The sequence below is a fragment of the Cnephaeus nilssonii genome, assembly GCF_951640355.1.
Source record: "Cnephaeus nilssonii genome assembly, chromosome: 13".
NCBI lineage: Eukaryota > Metazoa > Chordata > Mammalia > Chiroptera > Vespertilionidae > Cnephaeus > Cnephaeus nilssonii.
The window spans coordinates 80,154,422-80,182,097 of NC_137084.1; the positions used below are offsets into that span (position 1 = coordinate 80,154,422).

General features: G+C 51.7%; 1 protein-coding gene across 1 annotated transcript; it reads left to right on the forward strand.

Annotated features, from left to right (window-relative positions):
* Window positions 1-3,418: 3,418 nt before the first annotated feature.
* On the forward strand, window positions 3,419-3,728 carry LOC307110406 (large ribosomal subunit protein eL39-like). The gene has a single exon (XM_079789523.1). It carries the CDS (start codon window positions 3,433-3,435, stop codon window positions 3,586-3,588), a length of 156 nt encoding a protein of 51 aa, XP_079645649.1. The 5' UTR covers window positions 3,419-3,432; the 3' UTR covers window positions 3,589-3,728.
* The last annotated feature ends 23,948 nt before the right edge of the window (window positions 3,729-27,676 follow it).

Below are 27,676 nucleotides of genomic sequence, written 5' to 3' on the forward strand. Positions count from 1 at the left end.
TATGAAACTAGAAATCAATTATAAGGAAAAAAAACACATGTAGGCTAAATAACATGCTACTAAACAATGATTGGGTTAACAATAAGATCAAATTAAAAAATCAAATGATACCTTGAGACAAATGAAAATAAAAACAAAACAATCCAAAATCTATGGGACACAGGAAAAGCAATCCTAAGAGGGAAATTCATATCAATACAGACCTGCCTCAGGAAACAAGAAAAATCTCAAATAAATAATCTAATCTTACACCAAAACGGAGCTAGAAAAAGAAAACAATGAAAGCCCAAAGTGAGTAAAAGGAAGTAATAAAATCAAGAAAAATAAATAAAACAGATTCTAAAAAATAATAATACAATCAATCATGAAACCAGAGCTGGTTCTTTGTAAAAGATAAACAAGGTTGATAAAACTTTTACCAGACTCATGAAGAAGAAAAAGAAAGGACCCAAATAAATAAAATTAGAAATAAAAGAGAAGTGATACTGACACCACAGAAATACAAAGGGTTGTAAGAAAACACTACAATTACATGCCAACAAACTGGACACTCTGTAGGAAATGGATAAATTTCTAGAGCCATATCTTTCAAGTCTAAGTCAAGAAGAAACAGAAAATCTGAAGAGATGGATTACTACTAATGAAATGAAATCAGTAATCAGAAAGCTTCCAACTAACAACAGTCCTGGTCGGAACAGTCTCACAGGTGAATTTTCCCAAACATTCAAAAAAAAAAAATTTAACACATACTTCTCAAACAATTTCAAAATTTTTAAGAAAGAAGGCTCCCAAACTCATTTTATGAGGCCAGCATTACCCTAATTCTAAAACCAGACAAAGACATTAACAAAAAAATGTATATCCCAATAAATATCCCTAATGAACATAGATGCAAAAATCCTCAACAAAATATTAGCAAATCAAATTCAGAAATACATTGAAAAGATCATACACCACAATTAACTGGGACTTATTCCTGGGATGCAAGGTTGTTGGTTCAATATCCATAAATCAATTAATGTGATACACCACATAAACAAAACAAAGAGTAAAAATCAAATGATCATATCAATAAATGCAGAAAAAAAGTATTTAACAAAATCTAGCTCCCATCTTATATAATAAAAGGGTAATATACAAATAGACTGAATTGCAGAACAACGGAACAACCGGTTGCTATGATATGTGCTGTCCACCAGGGGCTGTATGGGGAACATGGCGGTCGTTGGCTGTGGCGGGATGGTGGAGCAGGTAAGTGGGGGCACCAGACCAAGGCAGGGTGCAGATTGCTGTTATCGGGCAAGCTTCTGGTGGTTACGGAAAATTCTTTGCTCCCGCGCTGCAGTCCTCCCGGCGCTCACACTGGCTGCTGGCACTGGCCCAGCATGCACCTGCTGCTGGCACCGGAGCTGCCACTCACACCGGCTGCTGGCACCCAGTGCTGGCCCCAATCGCTCGGCACCATCAGTGGGTGTGAGTGGCAGCTGCCTGCCCCAATCACCCTTCAGAGCTTCTCTACCTTCCCCTGCTCCTGGGGGGTGATCAGGGCTGGCAGCCGCCTCTTGCACCTGCTGCCAGCAACTGCCCCGCTTGCATCTGCTGCTGGTGTTGGCCCAAATCGCTCTGTGCCGTCAACAAGTGTGAGCAGGGCCAGCACCGTCAGTGTGTGGGAATGGTGGTGAGGGGAGCGGGGCTTCTGGCAGACACAGGGCTGGGTGGGGGCATGGAGGATGAACCAAGACCCACCCCTGTGCCCGCCGTAGCCTGGCAGCCCACCATTTCTTTCAAGGTGCATGAATTCATGCACTGGGCCCCTAGTTTATGATAAAAACTCTCAGCAAAGTAGAAATAAAGGGAACATACTTCATTCTTAGTGAAAAAAAAGCTAAAAATGCTTTCCTTATGATCCAGAACAAGACAAGGACGTCCACTTTTACCACTTTTATTCAACATTGTATTGGAAGTCTTTGCCATAGCGATCAGACAAGAAGAAGAAATAAAAGGCATCCACTCTGGAAATGAATAAGTAAAATGGTCATTATTTGCAGATGATATGATACTGCTTATAGACAGAAACCTAAAGGGTCTACCAAAAACTATTGGAACCAATAAATAAATTCGGTAAAATAGCAGGATATAAAATTATATTCAGAATCAGTTGCATTTTTATACACCAATAACAAATTATGAGAAAAAGAAATTAAGAAAACAATCCCATTTACAATTGCATTAAAAATACCTAGGCATAAATTTAACCAATGAGGTAAAAGACATGTACTGTGAAAATTATAAGACATTGAAGAAGATACAAATAAATGGAAACATATACCATGCTCATGAATAGGAAGAATTAGCATCATTAAAATGTCCATACCTCCCAAAGCAATCTATATAGATTTAATGCAATCCCTATCAAAATACCAATGGCATTTTCACTGAACTAAAACAAATATTCCAAAAAATGTATATGGAATCACAAAAGACCCTGAATAGCCACAGCAATCCTGAGAAAGAAAAACAAAGTTGATAATTTCATGCTACCCAACAGCAAACTATACTACAAGACTATAGTAATCAAAACAGCATGGTATTGGCATAAAAACAGACACATAGATCAATGGAGCAGGATAGAGAGCTCAAAAATAAACCCACGCCTATGTGGTCAATTAATCTATGACAAAGGAAGCAAGAATATACAATGGGGTAAAGAAAATCTATTCCAAAAATTTTTTAAATTATAGGAGTGGGAAAACTGGACAGATACATGCAAAAAGAAAAGAGCCTAGACCACCTTCTTACACCGTATACAAGAATAAACTCAAAATGAACTGAAGACTTAAATGTAAGATTCAAGACTATAAAACTCCTAGAAGAAAACATAGGCAGTAAACTCTCTGACATTGTTCTTAAAAATATTTTTCTGATATATATTCTTAGACAAGGGAAACAAATAAAAAATGGAACTACATCAAACTAAAAAGGATTTGCACAGTGACAGGAATCATCAACAAAATGAGAAGACAGCCTACTTAATGAAGGAACATATTCACCAATGACACATCTAATAAGAGGTTAATATCCAAAATTATAAAGATCTCCTACAACTCAACACCAAAAAGATAAACAATCCAATTTAAAAATGGGCAGAGGACCTGAATAGATACTCCTCCAAAGAGGACATGCAGATGGCCAGCAGACATATGAAAAGATGCTCAATGTCACTAATCAGCAGAGAAATGCAAATTAAAACCACAATGTGATTGCTAGAATGACTATCATCAATAAACCCACCAACAGCGATGTTGGCAAAAACGTGCAGAAAGGGGCACCTTCATGCACTGTTGGTGGGAAAGCAGATTGGTACAGCCACTGTGGAAAACAGAATGGCTCTTTCTCTGCCATCATGGTGCGTGCGTTTGCTTCTCCTTCGCCATGTCTTCCCACAAGACTTTCAGGATCAAGAGGTTCCTGGCCAAGAAACAAAAGCAGAATCAGCCCATTCCCCAATGGATCCGGATGAAAACTGGTAATAAAATCAGGTACCACTCGAAGAGGAGACATTGGAGAAGAACCAAACTGGGCCTATGAGGAATCGCACATAAGCGATGGCTCACATATTTATGCTGTATCCAGGTTGCCTGCACCTTTAAATGATTGAAAAGATGCTACTGTCTGGACAGTTGGGGCATTTTAATTGGAAAATTATTGGATTCGTGATTTTTCTCTTTTGATTTATTTTCTGCAGTAGTAGGTTGGTTCAGTAATAAATGTGTGAGACTTTAAAAAAAAAGAAAAAGAAAAGAAAAGAGGAAACAGAATGGCGGTTTCTCAAAAAAATTTAAAATTAGATCTACCTTATGACCCAGCAATTCTTCTTCTGGTTATATATCCAAATAAATACAAAACACTAATTCAAAAAGATATATGCTCCCCTCTGTCCATTGCAGCATTATTTACAATAGCCAATATATGGAAGCAGCTTAAGTGCCCACCAATAGATGACTGGATAAAGAGGTGGTACATATAGGGTGTCCCCGCAAAAAAAGTATACACACACTTTGAATTATTATAAAGGCAGTGTTTATTAAAATACATTTATTTTTCAAAATTGAACTAACAATTGTTAGAGTGTATATACATTTTGGGGGGACACCCTTATATACAATGGAATATTACTCAGACATAAAAGAATGAAAACTTACCATTGTGACACCATGCATGAACCTGCAGGGTATTATGCAAAGGCAAATACTGCCAGGAGCCAATTCCAGCATGTCATAATTACAAGAGTTTTATCTAAAGGTTGATGAAACTTGGGGGCTCAACAAGGGCTGAGTCACATGTGTAATTACCTGTTGGAGTGGCTAAAGGGCACTTCCCCCACACCTGAATAGGATGATAGTTTACTGCCAGACAGCTCAGGGCATCTCAATCTACATGTTATTGCCTCCTGGTGGCCAAACACCTGAACAGCTGTAGGCTATTCCCCAATCTGACAATGCTTCTGTACCCTACTCTTTGAAGTGTATATCTCCACCTTGCCTTAGGACAAATTGTGTTAATAAAAAGCAAGGAGTCCTGAGACAAGGAGGGTTTTTAGCTCCTTTAGCTGAAGATCCTCTGACCCCCACAATGCCTTTCAAAACTATTTTTCGTATTTGGACTCCTACATCATCTACACACAGCCTTTCTCCAGATTGCTGAACCCCTTCTTAATGCTGGGACAAGAACCCTGACAAAAGACCATATGATTTCACTTATGGTGGAATCTACAGAACAAAATAAACAAATAAATAAAGCAGAAACAGACTCATCAACACAGAGATCAAATTGATGATTGCCACATAGGAGGGAGTGGGGGTACTGGGTGAGAAAGGTGAAGGGATTAAAAAGTACAAATTGGTAGTTACAAAATAGTTATGCGGATGCAAAATACAGCATAAGGAATATAGTCAATAATATTGTAATAACTATGTATGGTGCCAGGAGGGTACTAGACTTATCAGGGGATCCCATAAATTATATAAAGTCATAACTAATTGCTTCAAACCTGAAACTGATATAAAATAATATTGAATGTGAACTATGATTGAAAAGTAAATAAATTTTTTAAATTATTCATAAAAATTTCCCAAAATTAAAGAGCATGAATTTTCAGGTTGAAAAGGTGCCTCATAACTGATGAAAATAAATTCACACTAAGATACATACTTACAAATACCAAGTTTAAAGAGGAAATCCAAAAGGGAAAAAAGAGGTCACAACCAATGTATCAGGAATCAGAATGGTTTTGAACATCCACACCAATACTAAACTCAAGAAGGTACTGGAGCAATATGTTTAACTTGTACATTTTTTTAAAAAATTACAAATCATAATCCTGTATCAGTTAGGATGAACTTGGTTATGCTGTAGTAACATACAACCTCCAGATTTCAGATGCTGTATGTCAACCTCAGTTCAGCAGGAGCCGAGCTTGTGGAGTCTCCACCTGTCCTCGCAGTAGAAAAGAAAACAGGACAAATCTGTCACCAGCTCTTTAAAAGACTGTCAGGAAGTGGCACACATCACATCTGCTCACATTTCATTGGCCATGGCTAGTTACATGGACTTGCCTAACTTCAAATAGTCAGATAAGTGCAACCCTACCATGTACCCCAAAAGAAAAGAACTAGATAAATATATAATTACCAGTCCATCCTCGGGTCAGTAAACATTTAGTTCACTCTCTTCACTAAGCAATATGTACTCACCCTCTCCCTAAAGGGCAACAACCCAAAATCTCCACCTAGTCATAGCAACACACACAAAGTTCAGCATCCCTGGGTGAGATGTTATGGTATACACATCAGATCTTGATGTGGCTCTTCTCTTAGCCTGGAGACCTATCAGCTGAAAATAAGTTTTCTGCTCCATGCACTCAATATGCAGTGATGTAACAGAATAGGATAACCATAGGAAAGGAAGAATGGAAATCGAAGACCCTGTCCACAGCGATTCTGAATCCTCCTGGGTGACAGTTGAGGGCTCCATTCCTGGGAGCAGGCATGTGGGTGGTCTGGGCTTCCATTATGCTCCCCAGGAATAACTCCTTTGTCCATTACACTCCATTGCTACTGGCTCTTTCTTTCCTCTAAGAAATTCTTTATTTTCCATTTTTCTCCTGGGCCATATCCGAATATGCTCTCCTACGTGCTGAGCCTCTTTCTTAGAACTTCCTGCTGATAGAGTTGTTTCAGGTTCTTGAATCGCCTTTCTCAGTCCAGACTGGTGGTCTTTGGGCAATACAACTCTCTCAATATCTTATCTTTTTACCTATTTGATTCTGTCAGCAATAAAATTCAGTAATCATGCCCATACTTCTTTGAGAGATATAGAACCCAGAGTTACAGGTCTTTGATTTCTCATCTCCACCTATTCTCTCTTCATCTAAAGATCAGTGTACTTGAGTTTATCAGGATTAAGTGGGAGATCCACAAACTTACTCTCTTTTCCTTGAGACTATGTCCTAGTAAAGGAATAATTGAGTGTCACATCCTGGGGGCTTTTTAACCTATTCCATTTTTAGCAGTGGGCATGAGGACCATGCCCTTATTTTTTTTTTTTTAACTTTTTGTTTGTTAATCCTCACCCAAGGATATTTTCCCATTGATTTTCAGGAAGAGTGGGAGAGAGAGGGAAAGACAGAGAGAAACATCAATGTGAGAGAGACACATCGGCTGGTTGCCTCCTGCACGCACCCCAACCAGGGCCTGGGCCGGGGAGGAGCCTACAACCAAAGTACATGCCCTTGATCAGAATTGAACCCAGGACCCTTTGGTCCCCAGGCCGATGGTCTATCCACTGAGCCAAACCGGCTAGGACCCATGCCCTTATTTTGACACTTGCCACAGCAATGAATTTTAAGTGGCCTTTTGTCATTCAAAACTCATTTTAATTTTATCTTCTATTATTTGGAGTCTAAAATGAAGTGGCTTTTCCAAATATTTCAAGACTCTGAATTTTGGGGAACTATCTATTCACTTTCATTCCTCGTTGCATATTAGCCTATTCTCTTCGGAGCACACATTTTCTTACAATTTTGCCAAGCACAGTAAATAATAACCTAACATACGCTAACAAACTGTTTCCTCATATCTTCATCTTGCGTTTAAATTTTCTTAATAATGGTATCTGATTCCCAGGCAATTTCATTAAATATTTCATACTATCCAATGTAAAATGCCATCATTACAACCTCTGATCAAGCTTCTCACAGTCACTACACAGCCCCTAAACCAGACCACCTACAATTTTATTAGTACTCCATCTCCAGGAGTCTATCTTGATCTCAGTCAGGATAAGCTAGATTATCATGTGACAATATACAACCCCTATATGCCTAAAACAGTGACCGTTTTATTTCTTGCTACATAGAAGGGAGAGATATGCCCCAAGTCATTCTCCCCTGGGAACCCAGGCTGATGGAGCCTCCAGCATCTCAAATACATCAGTCACAGTAACAGAGAGGAAACGTGGTAAGTTATACACCATCTCTTAGAGTCTTCTGCCCACAGAATACCTTCCACTTCTACTCACATTTTGTTGTCTAAAGCAAGTCACACTGAAATACTAACTGCCATGTGTCCAGAAAAGGAAGAACTATAAATATTCATGAATGGCATTAATGGCTACCATAAATTCTATAACCAGCCAAACTATCATCTGGCATAAAGTATAATCATTAGGATTTTCAATTTTGCAAAATCTCAACAACAAAAAAGTTTATCTCTCTTCATAAGACTACGGAGCATGTCATCTATAAAAAAATAATAATAATAATAAGTAAGCCAAGAAAGGGGAAGGCATAGACCAAAGCAAAGGAAATCTCTTGGATGAAGGTAAAAAGATCCTGGAATGCAACTGTTCACAACACGTAGAGGACAACCAGTCCAGATTGGAACACTATAAGTCAAGAGGCAGAAATGTCCTCTCCTTTACTTTGCATTTACACCATCAATCTGATGAAACTACTGAAGAATGTACTTTACCAAAACAAAGAAGGAAAGCAAGACAGAAAAAAAGATATGAGGTTAGAAACAAAGAATCCGAGAGAGGCAAGGGAAATCAAGAATGGCAGCAAAAGAAATACACAGTATGACTGGGGTGCAGCAAGCCTTGAGAGTGACCAGCTCAAGGAGAAGAAAAGTGAAAGACTTCAAAACAGATGCCTCAAATTTTTTTTAAATGGAACTAGTAGGTTGTCTGATGGGACTGACCTTGTGGTAATCATTTTGAGAGGCTGTAGGTGTAGGAAAAATTGGAAATTAGTACACGAAACTAAGAAAATTAAAAATCAAGACAATTATTAACTTCAGGAGAAATGAAAAGAAAGGAAATAATGTAGACTTCAATATACATTGTTATAACTCATAGTATTCATAATATTTGGTTATGAATATTTGCATAGGCATAACAATGCAAATATTTAATGTTTGTACATTTAAATTTTTATTATAAGCCATTTGATATAATTTGATTTTGTAAACTGTGCATATTGCCTTTAAGAAAAATAAAATTTAAAAAAAAACACTTGTAGCCCCAGCTGGTTTGGCTCAGTATCTAGCCCATGGACTGAAGGGTCACAGGTTTGATTTCGGCCAAGGACACGAATCTTGTTTGCAAGCTCAATCCCTAGCCCTGGTTGGGGCATGTACGGGAGGCAACTAACTCATGTGTCTCTCTCACATCCATGTTTCTCTCTCTCTGTCTCTCCCCCTTCCTTCCACTCTCTCTAAAAATCAATGGAAAAAATATCCTCAGGTAAGGATTAACAAAAAAATAACAAATCAAAAACTTGTAGGTGATTCTTATGTTCAGGCAAATTTAAAAACCACTGGGACAATCCCCTTATTCCATGCATCATTGAAAACTATACAACGTTCCTGCTAAGTAGTTGTCCAACTTTGACCTAAATATCTCCACAATTCACTACATGAAATTGTACCTCTACTTCTTTACAGCCCTAATTCTTACGATATATCAGTTATGAATATTACGTGGTAAAATTACATAGATACTGTGAGACTGTAGACTGGCCCAGTCCACTTCTAGAGACAAAAGTAATTGGAGAAGAGAAAGATGGTGGTGTAGGTAAACACAGTACTCACCTCCTTCCACAACCACATCAAAATTACAACTAAACTACAGAACAACCATCATTCAGAGCTGTCTGAAATCTGGCTGAATGGCAGTCCTACAACTAGAAAATTAAAGGGTAAAGTACATTGAGACTGGTAAGAGGGGTGGAGGCATGGAACAGGCTGGTTTGACACCCACATGTGGCTTTTTTTTAACCAGGAGGCATATCTTGGCTGTGGAGGTCCCCATTGAGGAGCAAGGGGTCCTAGTCCCACACCAGACCCCTCAGCCCAGGGATCCAGTCCTGGGAAGAGAAGTCCCTATAACTTCAGGCTGTAAAAACCAGTGAAGGTTGTGTGGGGATTATGGCTCAGTGACACAGAGGCTGCTGGAGTCCCAGGCAGTTCCTCTTAAAGGGCCCGTGAACAGACTTACTCAGACTTACTCCCTCTGAGCTCCAGCACTGGTGCAGCAGCTTGAAAGGATCCAGGGACATATGGGGAGGAACAAAATGGTCTGGCATCAGCCAAAGGGCTGGGGGGAAGCTTTCTCCCAGACAAAAGTGCTGGCAGAGGCTATTGTTCCTATGCTGAGACCTCTCCATCACAGAGCCGACAGGCAGGTGCCATATCTGAGTCTCCATCAACCCAGTTGAGATTTTTCACACACACCCCCCCCCTGGTAATTCCTTGACACCCTACCCTATCCAAGTTGCAAGCCCACCCACGCTGTTTGTAGTGGCTTTTCCATATGAATGATCTGTCCTTGCTCAGTCTTTAAACTTTTCTAAAATCTCTCAAACAAGTAGCATCTTGCCTCTTCATGCCCCATACCTCTCAAAAAGTGGCCCCAGGCCTGGCACTAGCAGCAGCCTGCCTTAATTCACAGCTTGGCCTCTACTGGACACCTCCAAGCCCAACACAAATAGCAGCCATCTACAGATCACTCTATAACTCATACCAGGAGGCCCAGGCAGGGCACAGGCAGTAGCTGACTTTGCACCTCCTGGGAGGCCCCAGAGACAGTGCACTCAGTGGTCAGCTTCAGACCATGCCAGATTACAACACTACCACCTCCCTGAGTGACACACTCAAGAGGCAAGACTCAGTGAGCACCAAAGCCCCACTGAAGCAAGTCCTGCTCCATAGGGTGTCTCCTTCACAGCAGCTCTTCCACTTTAGTCACAGCTGGTCCTCACAGCCAATTGGCCTGGGGATCAACTCCTCACAGTGATGTCAACAGCAATCAAGGCTCAATTACAATGAAACTATGCACACAGCCCACACAGGGGCACACCTAGAGTGCCCAGCTCAGGTGACTGTGGAGGCTGAGCCACTGGGCCCTACAGGACACCTACTACACAAGGTCACTTTACCAATTCCAGGATATATAGCAGCTCTCCCTATTACATAGAAACAAACACAGGGAAGCAGCCAAAATGTGGAGACAAAGAAACATGTGAAAGAACAGAAAAAAAATGAAAGAACAGAAAAAATCTCTAGAAAAATAACTAAATGAAATGGAAGCAAGCAACTTTTGGTTTCATTGATTTTTTTCTATTGCTTTTTCATTCTCTATTTAGGTTATCTCTGCTTTAATCACTTATTTCTTTCCTTCTGCTAACTTTGAGCTTACTTTGTTCTTCTGTTTCTAGTTCCTGAAGTTTTAAAGTTAGGCTGTTGATTTGAGATATTTCTTGTTTTTTAACATAAACATTTATAATTATAAATTTCCCTGTTGGCACCACTTTCACTGTTTCCCATAAGTTTTAGTATATTTTGTTTTTATTTTGTTATTTAAGTATTTTCTAATTTCATTTGTTATTTATTCTTTGATTTCTTGGTTATTCAAAAGTTTATTGTTTAATTTCCATATTTTTTTAATTTTCCAGTTTCTTTCTGTGATCAGAGAAGATAACTTGTATGATATCTATCTTTTTAAATCTGTAGAGACTAAATTTGTAGCCCAACATACAGTCTATCCTGGAAAATGTCCATGTGCATTTGAGAAGAATGTATATGTAGTCATTGTTAGGTAGAGCATTCTATATTTGTCTGTTACATCTAGTTAACTGGGTTAAGTCCTCTATTTCCTTACTGCTGTCTGGTTGCTCTATCCATTATTGTGAGTTAAATATTGAAATCTCTATTATTGTATACTTCTATTTCTCCCTTCAAATCTGTTAGTTTTCCTACATATATTTTGATGCTCTGTCATTAGGTGTATAAATGTTTGTAATTGTTATATCTTCTTGCTGTACTGCACTGTTTGTTAATATATAATGTCTCTTAGCTTTTGTTCATCTTAGAATGTCTTCATTTCTTCCTCATTTTTGAAGGACAGTTTGTCAGATATAGGAATCTTGCCTTTTTTTCTTTTATACCACTTTAAATATCTTGGCCCACTACCATTTTACATCCAAAGTTTCTGATAATGAATCTGCTAATAATCTTATTAAGAATCCTTTGTATGTGACTATTTGCTTCTCTCTTGCTGCTCTCAAGATTCTCTCTTTATCTTTGACTTTTGTAAGTTTGGTTATAATGTGCCTTAGTGTGGGTCTTTGGAGTTCATCTTACTTGAAGTTGGTTAAGCTTCTTGGATATTTATATTCATATCCTTCAACAAATTTGGCAAGTTTGAAGCCATTATTTCTCCAAACATTCTCTCTGCCATTCCCTCTCTCTTTTCTCTTTCTGGGAATCCCACAATGCTTATGTTGGTCCACTCAGGGATATCCCACAGGTTCCTTAGTTTCTGTTCACTTTTCTTCACTCTTTTTTCTTTCTGTTCCTCAAACTAAATAATTCCCATTGTCCTATCTCTAAGTTCACTGATTCTTTCTTCTGCCTGCTCAAATCTGTCTTTGAATCCCTCTAATGATTTTTTAATGTCAAATATTACTTTTCAGGCCCAAAATTTCTTTTTTGTTTTGTTTTGTTTCTTTCTAGATTTTCTGTCTTTTTATTCAGATTTCCATATTGTTCATAAATAATTTTCTTGACTTTCTCCACATCTTCCTTTGGTTCTTTGAACATCACAAAGACAGTTGTTTTAAAGTTGTTGTCTAGTATATCTGCCATCAGGTCTTTTGCAGGGAAATTTCATTTGACTTATTTTTTTTCCTTTGAATAGGCCATACCTTCTTATTTCTTTGTATGTCTTGTGATTTTGTTGTTCTTAGTGAACACTAGACATTTGACTCTAATAATGTGGTAAATATGGAAATCAGATTCTCCCCTTCCCCAGGATTTACTGGGTTTTATTATTTTATTGACATTGTTTTTTGTTGTTGTTGTTTTTTGTTTTTATTACTCTAGGCTGCCTCTGTGCTGAGGATCACCTGAGTTGTAAACTTAAAGTCTTCTCAGGTATTTGCTGAGCCTTTAGCTGGTCACTTTCTAATTCACCCCATATGTGAAGTTGCTATTGAATGTCCTAATTTTTAATGTCAGCCTCCCAAAAGGGGGAAAATGGCAAAAATGCAGGGGCATAAAAAGAGAGTGCTGGACCTTTAAATCCCCTGGAAGTCACTTCAGCCAGAGGGGAAGGATATTGCAAACAATAGGGAAGATACAAAAACAATGGCCACCTGACCCAGTTGTCTGCACTTCTGTGATCAGAAGCAGCAATCATAAATCAGAGCACAGATCCCCAGTGTTTGGAAAACAGAGTCCATTTTGCCCACCCTGGTTCCTGCCAGCTATGTGCAAGCTGCTCCTGGAACACATGCACAGTTGCCTGCCAGGTGGGCAGGGGGTGGGGGGCTAACTGCTACCGTGCTAGGAGCCAAAATTGACCAAAATTAACCATCCAAGTCTTCCCCTGGAAGTTGCAAGCCTTCAACAGACTCCAGAGTTCTAAATAGTTACTCCACATTAGGAAGATTTTCATGGCCCGTGCAATGTTTTCTAGGTGGGGAGACAGATTTCCTGGGCTTCCTCCTCAACCACCTTCCTCTCTGTATTCATTGTTTTTTATTACTAGCAGGACCACCCTGAGGCAGCCAAAGCTCAATTACCCTCTTTTGCAAATGAAGAACTAAATGCCAAAGAGCTGAGGTGATTTGCCCAACACCACACCCCTCACAAAGGCCATCCTGACTTCTCCCTGGAACATTGCACAGTCTCTCAACTGTGGAACTCCAAGCGTCCCCCAGGTATATAGGGATGCTGGGATGAGCACCCAGCCTCTGTCTCACTCACTCTCAATCTCCTTGTCTTGGCCTCCCTCTCCTTCACCAGGACACCTGTTAGTATAAAGGATGAGACAGACATGATGGGTTTGAATCACACTCACGGGCTATGTGAGCTGGGCAAGGTCCATAACCTCTGTGAACCTCAGTTTCCTCCACTCTCAGGCAGGAATCAAACAGCATTCGCCTCAGAGAGTTATCGTAAGGGTTTGGCACTAGCCTCACACGTGTCAGCTCTGGTTCTCTGCTCTTTACTATTGCTCTAGCACATGGCGTCTTTGTGTTTCTCTGTCTTGGCGTCTGTTACTCTTTCTCCTTCTATTGCTCTGTCTGCCTGTTTCCCAAACAAGTTGCAGTCTCTTTGACATGCTGGGCCAGCCTGCGAGACCTGGGTGGGGCCGGGCTGAGATGCCATCCGCGTTCTGCCTGGATCAGGAAGAGAACTCATTTCAGGGAAGGGCCACACAGGTGTGCACATTCCTACCATCAGGCAAGGTTTGGAAGAAAGGCTTGAGGGGAGGTGGGGGAGGCGCGGCTCGGAGAGGCGGAGGCTGGGCTGTGAGGGCAGCTCTGGGAGGCTGAGGTCAAGTGAGCTGGGGTCCCAGCCCAGGTGAGAAGAAAGCAGGTGGGAGGGGAGTGACCAGCACCCAGGCACCCAGGGCACCACCCTCGGGGAGCAAAGAGGGTACGGCTAGTCCCCTGGCCGTTGTCCAAGGGTCAGCCAGCCCCGCGGACACTTACTGAGCTGCCTCCTGTGCCAGGCTGGTGTCCAAGTGGAAGAACGGGGCTCCCCCTTGCCTGGCTGCCAGCATCTTGTGGGGGCAGCCCCGGTCCTTCCTCGGGCGCCTGCAGAGGCTGCACTGACAGGAAGACCCTACGGTCTCAGGACTCTGGGACGTGGAAGAAGTGAGGATTGGCCTCGGAGATGTAGGTATGGATGAATGCACAGCCACTCGCTGGTCATGTGATCTAGAAATCATGCAGTCTCCCCGCTCCCCCGTTTCCTCATCCTAAAGATGGAATAACCATCGGGGCCCCGCTGGGTTCTGGGGAAATTAAAGTTGGAGATAACAGTTAAGAAGGCACTGGGTCAGCTCCCAGGTGCTCTCCGGGGCTGGATGTTATTACTGACACAGGCTGGGTGGCTGAGCTCCCACAGTGACCCTCTGATGGCCAGTCCCCCCTCCTTTCCCGCCCGCCCTGTCACAGGGTGCCCATGACCCAGGTGGCACAGGAAGACAGACACTCCCACACCGTCTGGCAACACAGCCCAGCTGCACCACTAATGGCCCTCGAGCTGTCCTGCCTCTGAGCCTCGGGTTCTTCTTTATACCCAAAGGGTTGGGCCAAAGTTAAATCCTCAGGAGTTTTGTGAGTGCAATGACTCTGCGTGGGTGGCTTGAAATCAGCCGCGGTGGTAGTATTTGCACCACAGAAATCAGCAAACACTGTACATCAGGGTACCACTGCGTGGGCCGACATCCCAGAAACTCCTTCCAGGGCCGGCCAGGCGTGCAGCAGCTGCCCAACCCGATTGCCCAGCTCGCAGCATCCGCCTGCTCCCCCCGGGACTCGCCCCATAAACATGGATGCACACCTGGCCGGAGGTAGATTCCAACCAAGCAGTCTGGTACCAAAGCCCATGACACTGGCCACCAGCTGTGTGGTCTTCCACAAAGTCTTTTAATGTTCACAACACTTTTTTGTAAAAGGCACTAAAATATTGTAGATATTAAATGTTTAAACAAAATGTCTTTTCCCCATCCCTGGCTTCAAAATGTCCGGAGACTTTTCTTCCTTGCCTTGGGATTGAAGAGCTCAGGCACCCGTAGGCCCTAACTCAGACAGGGTGTAGAACAGGCACCCCCATACCCAGCACAGGGAACCCCAAGCCTGGACCCTAGCTGCCGCCTCCCTCACCAGCATCTCGCCTCCCTGCCTGGGGCCTCGGCTTTCAGGATCCAAACGTGGGCTGTGACTTCCCTCTAGTGGCCAGGATGATAACTGCAACCGACACATCCACACCCGCCCAGGTCAGGTGCAGAGCCTTACAGGCAGTTCTCAGGTTACCTAGGACTCTACGTAAGTCGTTTCGTAGCTACCTGGCCATCTCCCATTTATTTATTTTTTTTAAAGTGCCATCATTTCGACGTATGTACATATGTGCTTTATGTTTTTTATTATTTATTTACCACAAGTAAAGGTCAGGAATTGTTATCTTTTAAATTTTTTTTACTGTTTCCCTTCATTTCTGCTGTGTATGTGCTCCATGTGAGTGATGGAGGTGCTTATGTAGGTGGGTTCCGACTTACGGCGAAAATCGGGTTACGTCGCCGTAGGAACGGATCTCTGAGGTAACCCGAGGACCTACTGTACTTAGCTCCAGGTCAAGCAGGAAACTGCCCCTGTTGGGCACATCCACTGCCAGACCCCTGAACACCCAGACGTTACCCAGGTACGGGAGCTGGAAGGCCTGGATGCTGTGGCCCCTGTTAACGTAAAAATACATTGAAACCTGTAAAGAATGTTGTGAGTTTATTTGAGCCAAACTGTCGACATATGTCAGGAAGCAGAACCTCAACGGACTGAGATAATGCTCCGGAGAATGGAGGGCTACATCTGTATTTACTGGTATACATTGCCATCAAAGGAAGGGACATAGGTGGGTTACATGAAATCCATTGGTGATAGACTAGAGAGGCGGGAGAAAACAAAGTGGGGGCGGGGTGAACCCCTGGGATTGGATAAAAAGCAAAATGACGGACACATACTTAGGTGGGTGCTGAAACAATTAACATGATAACAATGAAGGAATCTGTGGTCTCTGTCCTGGCGCCCAGCACATTAGGTTGTGCCCCAAGGGGTCCAGAAAAAGGGAAGTTACAAGTTACCCAGACATTTCAAGGGTGTGTTGTCATAGATGCAAAAAGACAGGCGGGCTCAGTTCAGGTAAAGGTTGACCTTGTCAGTGAAGATACAGGCCTAGGATGTAACTGCCCACCATCACTGCTTTCAGTTAAGATTTAATTTCACACCATCCTTTGTGGTTACTTTAGGTCTCCGAGTCTGCAAGACCGCCATGCAGGCCTCCCCTGGGCTTGTCAGGTTAGCTTGTGGCCCCTTTCGTCCACACCCCAAAACCCAAACCATGCCAGGCTCCCACTCACCCGCTTCACCACCTCTGCCTCCCATCCCTCCCCAGCTGATGGGGGCATTCGACGTCTGGAGGAAGGCTCCCATAGCAGGCAGCATTCTGACCCTGGGGCAACCTCTGGGCCCTGTGTGAGTGTCCACAGCACTCCCCAAACATGGCCGGTGTCCCTCTGAAATGCTGCAACCCACTCCTGTCCCCGGGCAGACACAACTGCCCAATGAAACTCTGCCCATCTGATAGCACACCCTTCAGGAAGCCTCTGCGCCCTGCATCCCTCCCCACCCTCCCCTTAGCTGACAGTCTCCCCTGCCCTGGGGTCCTGCAGCAAATTCCATGGAACCCCTGCAGGCCCGGGCTGCGCTCAGGACCAGCCTTTCCTCCTCCCAGCCGCTGGGAGCCCATGGCAGGGTGGATCTGGTGTGGCTGTCAGCCAGGCCTGTGGGGAAGGGCTGGCTCCCAGGTGGAAGCAGCCTCCGTCTCTGACCTTCTCTTGGCCCTGAGGTCAGAGGGAAGACAGTGCCTTCTGAGGCAGGTGGGTGGAAACCCAGAGCCTGCCAGCCCTGGCCCAGCTCCAGTCAAGGCAGCAGGGACCTCCCCTCCTCAGAATCAGGCTGCCGCCCAGGATGTGGGCCTCCCTGGCTGGCCAGAGGGCACCCCAGAGGCACACACAGCCCCGCCCCCGGCCCGCCCCCAGGCCTGAGTGCGGTGCAGCCTGCGGGCGTCAGGAGCAATTCCCAGTGCCCATTACATTCCCACAGAGGACTTGCCAGCACGGAGTCAGCCTCAGGGACACGGGACGCTGGGGAAAGACACAGATCACAGCCCAGCAGCAGGCCGAGCGCTGACATTCACCAGCGTCTCATTTACCAGCCACCTCGCCAGCCACTGGGCCTCACCATCTCGGCCACAGGTTGGCTCCCAGGTGCCCCTTTGGCTCCCAGAAGCTCTGGGGTGGTGGGTGGTGGAGCGCACTCAGCCAGCCAGCAGGCCAGGGGCCCCATTCCAGCCCACATGGGTGAGCTCCACGGCTCCCACTCCCGTCCAGTGGAGGAGCCAAAGGCCCAGAGGCCCCTGGGCCCCGGGGCTGCACCCGCCTCTGCCTGAGGAAGAAGTCCAGTCCAGGCACTGGGCCAAAGGGGCCGGGCAGCCCTGCTGGGGTTCTGGCCGGGACCATGGGAGCGAGCTCTGTACCCACTCATTCATGCTCACTCCCTCCAGCTCACACCCTCCACAGCTCACACCCTCCACAGCTCACACCCTGCACAGCTCACACCTTCCACAGCTCACACCCTGCACAGCTCACACCCTGCACAGCTCACACCCTCCACAGCTCACACCCTCCACAGCTCACACCCTGCACAGCTCACACCCTCCACAGCTCACACCCTGCACAGCTCACACCCTGCACAGCTCACACCCTCCACAGCTCACACCCTGCACAGCTCACACCCTGCACAGCTCACACCCTCCACAGCTCACACCCTGCACAGCTCACACCCTGCACTGCTCACACCCTCCACAGCTCACACCCTGCACAGCTCACACCCTGCACAGCTCATACCCTCCACAGCTCACACCCTGCACTGCTCACACCCTGCACAGCTCACACCCTCCACAGCTCACACCCTTTACAGCTCACACCTTCCACAGCTCACACCCTGCACAGCTCACACCCTGCACTGCTCACACCCTCCACAGCTCACACCCTGCACAGCTCACACCCTGCACAGCTCACACCCTCCACAGCTCACACCCTGCACTGCTCACACCCTGCACAGCTCACACCCTCCACAGCTCACACCCTGCACAGCTCACACCCTTCACAGCTCACACCTTCCACAGCTCACACCCTGCACAGCTCACACCCTGCACTGCTCACACCCTCCACAGCTCACACCCTTCACAGCTCATACCCTCCACAGCTCACACCCTCCACAGCTCACACATCCACAGCTCACACCCTCACACCCACATCCTCACCAGTTCACACCCTTACAGAGCACACACAGCTCACACCCTCCACAGCTCACAGGCACACATCACACCAGGGGTCAGGTGCAAAGCTGGCCTGGCAGTACTCTGAGAGTGGGTGTGGTGCCTGGGCCCGACAGGGCGGTGTGCAGTGTGAGTAATGGTGGGCGCAGATGCACCGAATCCTGATAAGGGAGAATAATAACTTGTCAAAGATATATATGATATGTGTTCGCTTTCCCCATGGAATATCTATAGGGCTAATTCATCAAGCTGGCAGGCTGGCTGGAGACCCAAGGAGGGAATCGGGAAGAAGCACATGGTAGGGTAGCCCCCAAAGCACCCGGGTGGGGGCTGCTCAGGCTGCACTCACTCCCGGGGCCCCGGAAGCATGGAACCTGCAGGGTCCATGGGGCTCCCCCTGCTCCCTAACATTAGTGGCGCATTTTGGGGTCTGTAATCCAGAGATGCCCCACTTGCTGGGGAAGCAGCTGTTCTCTCCTGCTCCCCTTTTCTTCCCCTCTCTTCCTGCTGTGTCTGTGCACAGCCTCTGGTTTGAGAAGTTGAAAGATGATCAGAAAGTTCTCCCTTTTTAGAGGAGATGGCAAAACAATGGAGCAAAACCAAGAGGGAGGGTGTGAGTGGGCCTCGTGTCCTACTCAGTGCCTCCCCCACCCGCCCTGTACCTCCTCCCCCACCCACCCTGTACCTCCTCCCCCACTTGCCCTGTACCTCCTCCCCCACCTGCCCTGTACCTCCTCCCCCACACCTGCCATGTACCTCCTCCCCCCACCTACCCTGTGCCTCCTCCCCCCACCCGCCCTGTGCCTCCTCCCCCCACCTGCCCTGTACCTCCTCCCCCACCTGCCCTGTACCTCCTCCCCCACCCGCCCTATACCTCCTCCCCCACCTGCCCTGTACCTCCTCCCCCACCCACCCTGTACCTCCTCCCCCACTTGCCCTGTGCCTCCTCCCCCCACCCGCCCTGTGCCTCCTCCCCCCACCTGCCCTGTACCACCTCCCCCCACCTGCCCTGTACCTCCTCCCCCACCTGCCCTGTACCTCCTCCCCCACCCGCCCTATACCTCCTCCCCCACCTGCCCTGTACCTCCTCCCCCACCCACCCTGTACCTCCTCCCCCACTTGCCCTGTGCCTCCTCCCCCCACCTGCCCTGTACCTCCTCCCCCCACCCGCCCTGTACCTCCTCCCCCTCCTGCCCTGTACCTCCCCCCCCCACCTGCCCTGTACCTCCTCCCCCCACCCGCCCTGTACCTCCTCCCCCTCCTGCCCTGTACCTCCTCCCCCCCACCTGCCCTGTACCTCCTCCCCCCACCCGCCCTGTACCTCCTCCCCCACACCCGCCCTGTACCTCCTCCCCCTCCTGCCCTGTACCTCCTCCCCCTCCTGCCCTGTACCTCCTCCCCCTCCTGCCCTGTACCTCCTCCCCCACCCGCCCTGTACCTCCTCCCCCACACCGCCCTGTACCTCCTCCCCCTCCTGCCCTGTACCTCCTCCCCCACCCGCCCTGTACCTCCTCCCCCTCCTGCCCTGTACCTCCTCCCCCCCACCTGCCCTGTACCTCCTCCCCCCACCCGCCCTGTACCTCCTCCCCCACACCCGCGCTGTACCTCCTCCCCCTCCTGCCCTGTACCTCCTCCCCCACCCGCCCTGTACCTCCTCCCCCACCCGCCCTGTACCTCCTCCCCCACCCGCCCTGTACCTCCTCCCCCTCCTGCCCTGTACCTCCTCCCCCACCCGCCCTGTACCTCCTCCCCCACACCCGCCCTGTACCTCCTCCCCCTCCTGCCCTGTACCTCCTCCCCCACCCGCCCTGTACCTCCTCCCCCCACCCGCCCTGTACCTCCTCCCCCACCCGCCCTGTACCTCCTCCCCCACACCCGCCCTGTACCTCCTCCCCCTCCTGCCCTGTACCTCCTCCCCCACCCGCCCTGTACCTCCTCCCCCCACCTGCCCTGTACCTCCTCCCCCCACCCGCCCTGTACCTCCTCCCCCTCCTGCCCTGTACCTCCTCCCCCCCACCTGCCCTGTACCTCCTCCCCCCACCCGCCCTGTACCTCCTCCCCCACACCCGCCCTGTACCTCCTCCCCCTCCTGCCCTTTACCTCCTCCCCCACCCGCCCTGTACCTCCTCCCCACCCGCCCTGTACCTCCTCCCCCACCTGCCCTGTACCTCCTCCCCCACCCGCCCTGTACCTCCTCCCCCACCCGCCCTGTACCTCCTCCCCCACCCACCCTGTACCTCCTCCCCCACCGCCCTGTACCTCCTCCCCCACCAGCCCTGTACCTCCTCCCCCCCCTGCCCTGTACCTCCTCCCTCCCCTGCCCTGTACCTCCTCCCCCACCCGCCCTGTACCTCCTCCCCCACCCACCCTGTACCTCCTCCCCCACCCGCCCTGTACCTCCTCCCCCACTTGCCCTGTACCTCCTCCCCCCACCCGCCCTGTACCTCCTCCCCCACCCGCCCTGTACCTCCTCCCCCCAACTGCCCTGTACCTCCTCCCCCATCTGCCCTGTACCTCCTCCCCCTCCTGCCCTGTACCTCCTCCCCCCCACCCACCCTGTGCCTCCTCCCCCACCTGCCCTGTACCTCCTCCCCCACCCACCCTGTACCTCCTCCCCCACCCGCCCTGTACCTCCTCCCCCACCCACCCTGTACCTCCTCCCCCACCCGCCCTGTACCTCCTCCCCCACCCGCCCTATACCTCCTCCCCCACTTGCCCTGTGCCTCCTCCCCCACCCACTCTGTACCTCCTCCCCCCACCTGCCCTGTACCTCCTCCCCCACCCGCCCTGTACCTCCTCCCCCACCCGCCCTATACCTCCTCCCCTACCCGCCCTATACCTCCTCCCCCCCACCCGCCCTGTACCTCCTCCCCCACCCGCCCTGTACCTCCTCCCCCACTTGCCCTGTACCTCCTCCCCCACCCGCCCTGTACCTCCTCCCCCACCCGCCCTGTACCTCCTCCCCCACTTGCCCTGTACCTCCTCCCCCACCCGCCCTGTACCTCCTCCCCCACCCGCCCTGTACCTCCTCCCCCACCCACCCTGTACCTCCTCCCCCACCCGCCCTGTACCTCCTCCCCCACCCGCCCTGTACCTCCTCCCCCCAACTGCCCTGTACCTCCTCCCCCACCTGCCCTGTACCTCCTCCCCCACCCGCCCTGTACCTCCTCCCCCACCCACCCTGTACCTCCTCCCCCACCCGCCCTGTACCTCCTCCCCCACCCGCCCTGTACCTCCTCCCCCCCACCTGCCCTGTACCTCCTCCCCCACCCACCCTGTACCTCCTCCCCCACTTGCCCTGTACCTCCTCCCCCCACCCGCCCTGTACCTCCTCCCCCACCCGCCCTGTACCTCCTCCCCCCAACTGCCCTGTACCTCCTCCCCCATCTGCCCTGTACCTCCTCCGCCCACCCGCCCTGTACCTCCTCCCCCACCCGCCCTGTACCTCCTCCCCCCAACTGCCCTGTACCTCCTCCCCCACCTGCCCTGTACCTCCTCCCCCCAACTGCCCTGTACCTCCTCCCCCACCCGTCCTGTACCTCCTCCCCCATCTGCCCTGTACCTCCTCCCCAACCTGCCCTGTACCTCCTCCCCCCACCCGCCCTGTACCTCCTCCCCCACCTGCCCTGTACCTCCTCCCCCCACCTGCCCTATACCTCCTCCCCCACCCGCCCTGTACCTCCTCTCCCCACCTGCCCTGTACCTCCTCCCCAACCTGCCCTGTACCTCCTCCCCCCACCCGCCCTGTACCTCCTCCCCCACCTGCCCTGTACCTCCTCCCCCACCTGCCCTGTACCTCCTCCCCCACCTGTCCTGTACCTCCTCCCCAACCTGCCCTATACCTCCTCCCCCCCACCCGTCCTGTACCTCCTCCCCCCACCTGCCCTGTACCTCCTCCCCCACCCGCCCTATACCTCCTTCCCCCCACCAGCCATATACCTCCTCCCCCCACCTGCCCTGCGCCTCCCCCCCTCATCTGCCCTGTGCCTCCTCCCCCCCCCACCTTCCCTGTGCTCCCTCTCCCCACCCGCCCTGTGCCTCTCCCCCAATTCCCTCCCCCCCACCCCCTCCACCCCTGTTCCTGGCCCATACACCTTCCTAGTGTCCTGAGCTCCAGGAGAAGGGGGGAAGGAGGTAAGAGGGCAAGAGGCCTGTGCCCCTCACCAGGTCCTTTCAAGGTCTCTGGGGCCAGAAACCCACCTGTAAGCGCCTGGCCTGCCCGGGGGCACTCCACCGGCCACAGGGTCAGCGGGCCCCCCTGCAGGAGAGAGTCTGTCTGCCTAGGCTTTGCTGCCAGGGTTAGAGCTCCCTTTCCGGTCCCGCCTCCTCCTCCCTCCTCTCTGTCACAGTATAAAAAATAAAAAACTGAATTAGTGCGCCTGACCCCAGGCCTCCCGCACACTCACATCCTGAGCCCCACCCAGGCGGCCTGGTGCGGCCAGAGACCCATCCCCAGGAGGGGGACTTCGAAGTTCAAGGTGAGGGAAGGGCCCGTGTGCCCTCCAGGACCTTCAGACCCTGCCTGCGAGCCCCGGGCACCTCCCCTCTCCCTCACAGGCATGGAGGCCTGACTCCCCATCACTGCCCCGCGCCCACTGACGCCAACCCCTCGCCGGCACTCCGGGTGAGGCAGCCCCTCCCACCCCCACCCCACCCCCCGACCGTCACTCACCAAAGGCCCTGCATGCACCAGGCCCTGGCGCAGGGACAGCCGAGAGCAGAGCCCGCGGAGCCCTGGCCTGCGGAGCCCATGTTCCCTGAGGGTGTGAGCACTTATCACCCTGCTCTTCCTCCCTGCCTCCCGGGACCCCGACCCAGCAACCAAAGGCCACCTCCTGGCCTGCCAGCCCCGGCCTGGCTTCCACCCTGGAGAGCAAGGGCCGGGCCACACCGCTGTTCCGCACGGAGCCTCTCTCCGGAGAGGGCGAGAGTGCAAATCCAGTGAGAGTTCCTGTGCAAGGATCCCACCGCCTGCCTCCTGCCCTCCCGCCCGCCTCCCTCCCTCCCTCCCCCACCACCTCCCTCCCTCCTTCCCCCACCACCTCCCTCCCTCCCTCCCCCACCACCTCCTCCCTATTTTCTTCTCTCCCTCCTTCTCTTCCTTCCTTCCTACCAGTTTGAGCCTCAGGTCTCCTCCCAGCACCATTGCCCTCCCCTGGCCCTCAGCTCTGGGCCCAGACCTGAGGGGGCCGCCCACCAGTGCTCACAGCCCCCACCTCGCCCTCCCCACTCCCACCCCCGCCCAGGCCATCCTGACAGTGGCTGGCATCTCCAGGGTCCCAAGGGCCAGGAATACCAGACCAGGCCAGGTGCTAGCCCCTCCCTCCCCATTTGTCCCTAATGGACTAAGCCCAGCCCCCTCTGCTCCTCTCCCCTCTCCCGACACCCACACGCTGTCCACAGAGGGAGGCCCAGGCCTGTGGAGGGCCATGCCCCTGCCCGAGCTGAGAGCAGTTAGCTGGGTGTTTCAAACAAGGGCAGAGGCGCAGGAGCCCGGCTCTGAGCCAGCACGTCAGACAGGCGTGCCTAACACTGGCAGCTCCTTAGCAGGACGTGGCTCAGCCAACGAAAAACCGGGGGCGGGGACAGGGGCCCGCAAACAATGAGGGGGGGGGGGGTGCGGAATGACTGTCAGAAAGATGGCTGCAGTGCCGCCTCCTGGATACTGCCCAGGCCTGGGACCAGCCTCAGGCCCTCATTCCCCCTGGGCAGCCCTGCCCACCCCTAATGAGGGAGCATTCTCCAGCACAGGGCCTCCCAGGCCACAGGGCCTCCCAGGCCACAGGGCCAAGGGCCTGAAGCCTAAGGAGCAGCACGGGACTGAGAGGACAGAGTCTTCCGATGCCCGGGAGACTCCCTGGAGGAAGCAGCCCTTTGCCGCTACATTTAAAACAAGGTCTGCACACCCTGCCTTTTCCCAAAAGGGAGAGAAAGCCCCGAATCCAGCCACCTGCTGAGGACCGCCAGGTGCCTCAGGCAGACCCACCTCGCCTCGGTCCCCACACCAGCCTGCAAGACTCCCTCGCCCAGGAGGGAGCGGGGCCTGGGCTCACGTGCCTCAGCCGCGCAGACAGAACGGGCAGAGCTGAGATTTGCACTCGGTCTGTTGGCCCGGAGCCCGCATCCTCTCTAACGGAGCGTTTCTGCAGGTGGGACCCGCGGGGTGAGAACAGGCCGGGCATTGCAGCAAAGACCCAGAGGTGAGACTAACGAAGTGAGTTCCGGCCACAGGCTGTCAGCTAGGCTGCACGTGGGCTGGGCATGTGTAATGGCCCCTCGCTGGGCTGGGTGCCCAGGGAGGACACTGTGTGTGAGGGGGTCTCCCAGAGACTCGCCTAGAATCAGGGGGCTGAGTGAGGAAGAGGCCACCTGCGGGCGGGCAGCAGCCAGGCCTGAGGTGTGAATAGAACCGGAGGACGGCGACGCGCCCTCTGCTTGAGCGGGGCCGTCGTCTTCCCTGCCCTCGACGTGGGCTCCCGGGTTCTCGGCCTCTGACTCGGACCGAATCGACCGCCGGCTCTCCCGGGCGCCTGGCAGGTCACGGGCCTTCGTGGCCTCGGCTGTGAGCCACTTCCTGTGATCCATCTGTGTGTCTCCTAGTGACCGCTTCTCGGGACACTGCCCAGCCCAGGGCGTCTCCTGCACCCCAAGGCAGGGTCGCCCTCGGGTCACACCTGGAGCAGCACCCAGAAAGCTCCTTGCAGACAGGAGCCCAGGATCCGCAGAACCGCGTGCTGGGCCCCGACCTCGAGGCGGCCACGCTGCTGGTCTCCTTAGTGTGCACCCCGGAGAGGGGCTTCTCCAAGACCCCACAATGTGCCCGCTGGTCCTGATGCTACTGCTTTTCTCTAAGTGAGGAAGGTTTAGGGGTACGGCTTGGGGACCCCGGGCAGGGGGGTGGCTGGGGACCATCGAGAAGCTACGGCCGTGTGGGCCATGGACACAGCCCCCGATGGACAAGGGCGCAGGCGCAGGTGAGAGCGCTGTTGCTCAGCTGAGTTCGGCCTGAGTGTCCCATCCGGCCTGGCCTGAGGACCCCCCTCCTCCCAGCAGGGCAGGGCTCCCCTCGTCCACAGGTGTGACCGCTCCCTGGTCCCCACAGCCTCTCTCTCCTGACCTGCATGTGGACAGCTGTCCTGTTCCTTCAGAGTCCGCCCGTGAGGTTAGAACGTCCCACAAAGGACTCGTCAGAAAGCGCGGGCAGGTGAGCACACACCAGGCGCGGACAGGAGCTGCAGACACGTGTGCTGATCCCGGACCCCGGAGTCCGCAGAGGGCGCTCTCGGACACTGTCCAGCTCTGCGGGCCCTGGGCCGGGAGCGTGCCCATCTCCTGGGGGTGCTCAGTACCCCTTGCGGAGGGAGGAAGTGGAGGAAGGAATCAAGGGGCGGAATGTCTGTCCCACTGGGCGCAAAGCACGCTCTCCCCTTCACCGGAGGCCCCTGGCTCCTCCCAGCTGCACACCTCACGGCCTGCGGCTCCCTACGGGCCTCCTGCCCTACCCACACGCCTCACCGGGCACCCCTGCAGGGACCACGCGGACCGGGCCACCAGCTGCTCTGTGCCAGGCACAGCGCTAAGCCCTCTCATGTAATCCTCACGTCTGTACACACGTACTAGCACTGCTCCCATTTTGGAGAAGAACAGACTGAGGGTTAGAGAGGCTCAGGGTCACATAGCCGTGAACACAAGAACTGGGACTCAGATGCCTGTTTCCAAAACTCATGCTCCCTGCCACTGAAGGCAGTGATGGCAACACCACCCGGCTCCCCAAGGTCTCACCATCACCAAACTCAAGAATGTCAATGACATTGAATTTGACCCTGGCCATTCATTCAGTACTGATGAACCCACGATTTGCTCCGTGGATACAGGAGTGACGGGCACCAGACTCTGGCCCCAGAGTCGGCTGGTCCTTGGGGTGAGCACCACCTTCCTGGGTCGTGTGGCCCCTGACTGGGGCCCTTCCATCTCCAACACAGATGCTGAGCATCAGACAGTGCGGGGAAGCCTCTCGCTGGCCTTCCCACCACTGCCCGCAGCCTCCGCGCCCCCAGCCACTGTCTCCCCGCCCCGCCCTGCCCCACCCTGCCATGCCCACAGCCTCCGTCCCCCCCAGCCACTGTCCCCCGCCCCGCCCCGCCCTGCCCACCATGCCCACAGCCTCCATCCCCCCAGCCACTGTCTCCCCCCCCCCCCCGCCCCGCCTGCCCACCATGCCCGCAGAGTGTCTGCCTGAGCCCTGCGCTCCAAGCACAGGCGCAGGGGACCTGCTCCCCAGGGGCTCTCGGGGCGTCCCCCCCCCCAGCGCCTGGGGGAGAAGGAGTCCTGGAGCCTGGCGCTCCTGCAGCACACTGCCCTGCGGGGAGCGTCTCCTCTGAAAGTTGAGGGGCTGCCATGCCTGCCCTTGTGCGTGCTGCCCTCCAGCCACATGCTCCCCCATCCTGGCGCTCACCCTCTGACCACCGCGAGCCTTCCTCAGTCACTCCCTCCTCCCCTGTCTCAGGCACTCGAAATCTGGCCCATCTCCTAAGACCCTTCATAACTGGCCTCTCCCCGCCCCTGTGAGGCCTGTCCCAGCCTGCCCGCCCCGGCACCTCTCCGCCCGCTGTCCTTGCTGCAGGAGCATCTGACGTGGTGTTTGCCTGGCGCAGTGCCTGGCACAGAGAAAGCTTGAAACTGATTCTTAACTGAGCTAATAAGGCCAGTGCCCTCATCAAGTTACAGACGAACCACAGCCAGAGAAGGGGGTCAGTGACCTGAAGGTCACAGGCCGGTCAGTACTGGAGGCAGCTCTGAACCCACAAAAACGTGACCCCACCCTGCCCTCTTTCCCCGACCCCCACCTCCTCTTACCGCCCGCCTCAAGCCAGACACCAGCTCGGGGGTCAGGGGGGCCTTTGTGACTGCCAGGCGTGTCTTACACGGAGGAGTAGACACATGTGTGTGCAGGGAAAAGGGTCGCATCACCTGAGTCTCCACCACGGGGTTAAGATACACCATGTCGTTGGTGCCTTAGAAGCCCCACCGGGGCCTCCCACCAACCTGGAGGTGACTCCGTCCTGACCCCGCCATCACCATCCCTGGCTCTGCTCGTGGTCAGCACGTCTGTGCGTCTCCCTCACCCCGTACCACTGGGCTGGCACGGCGAGGTGTGGGCTCGCCGCTGGGTTTTCTGAGCGAGGCGGGGTCTGCGGTCTCCCCCATGCTCG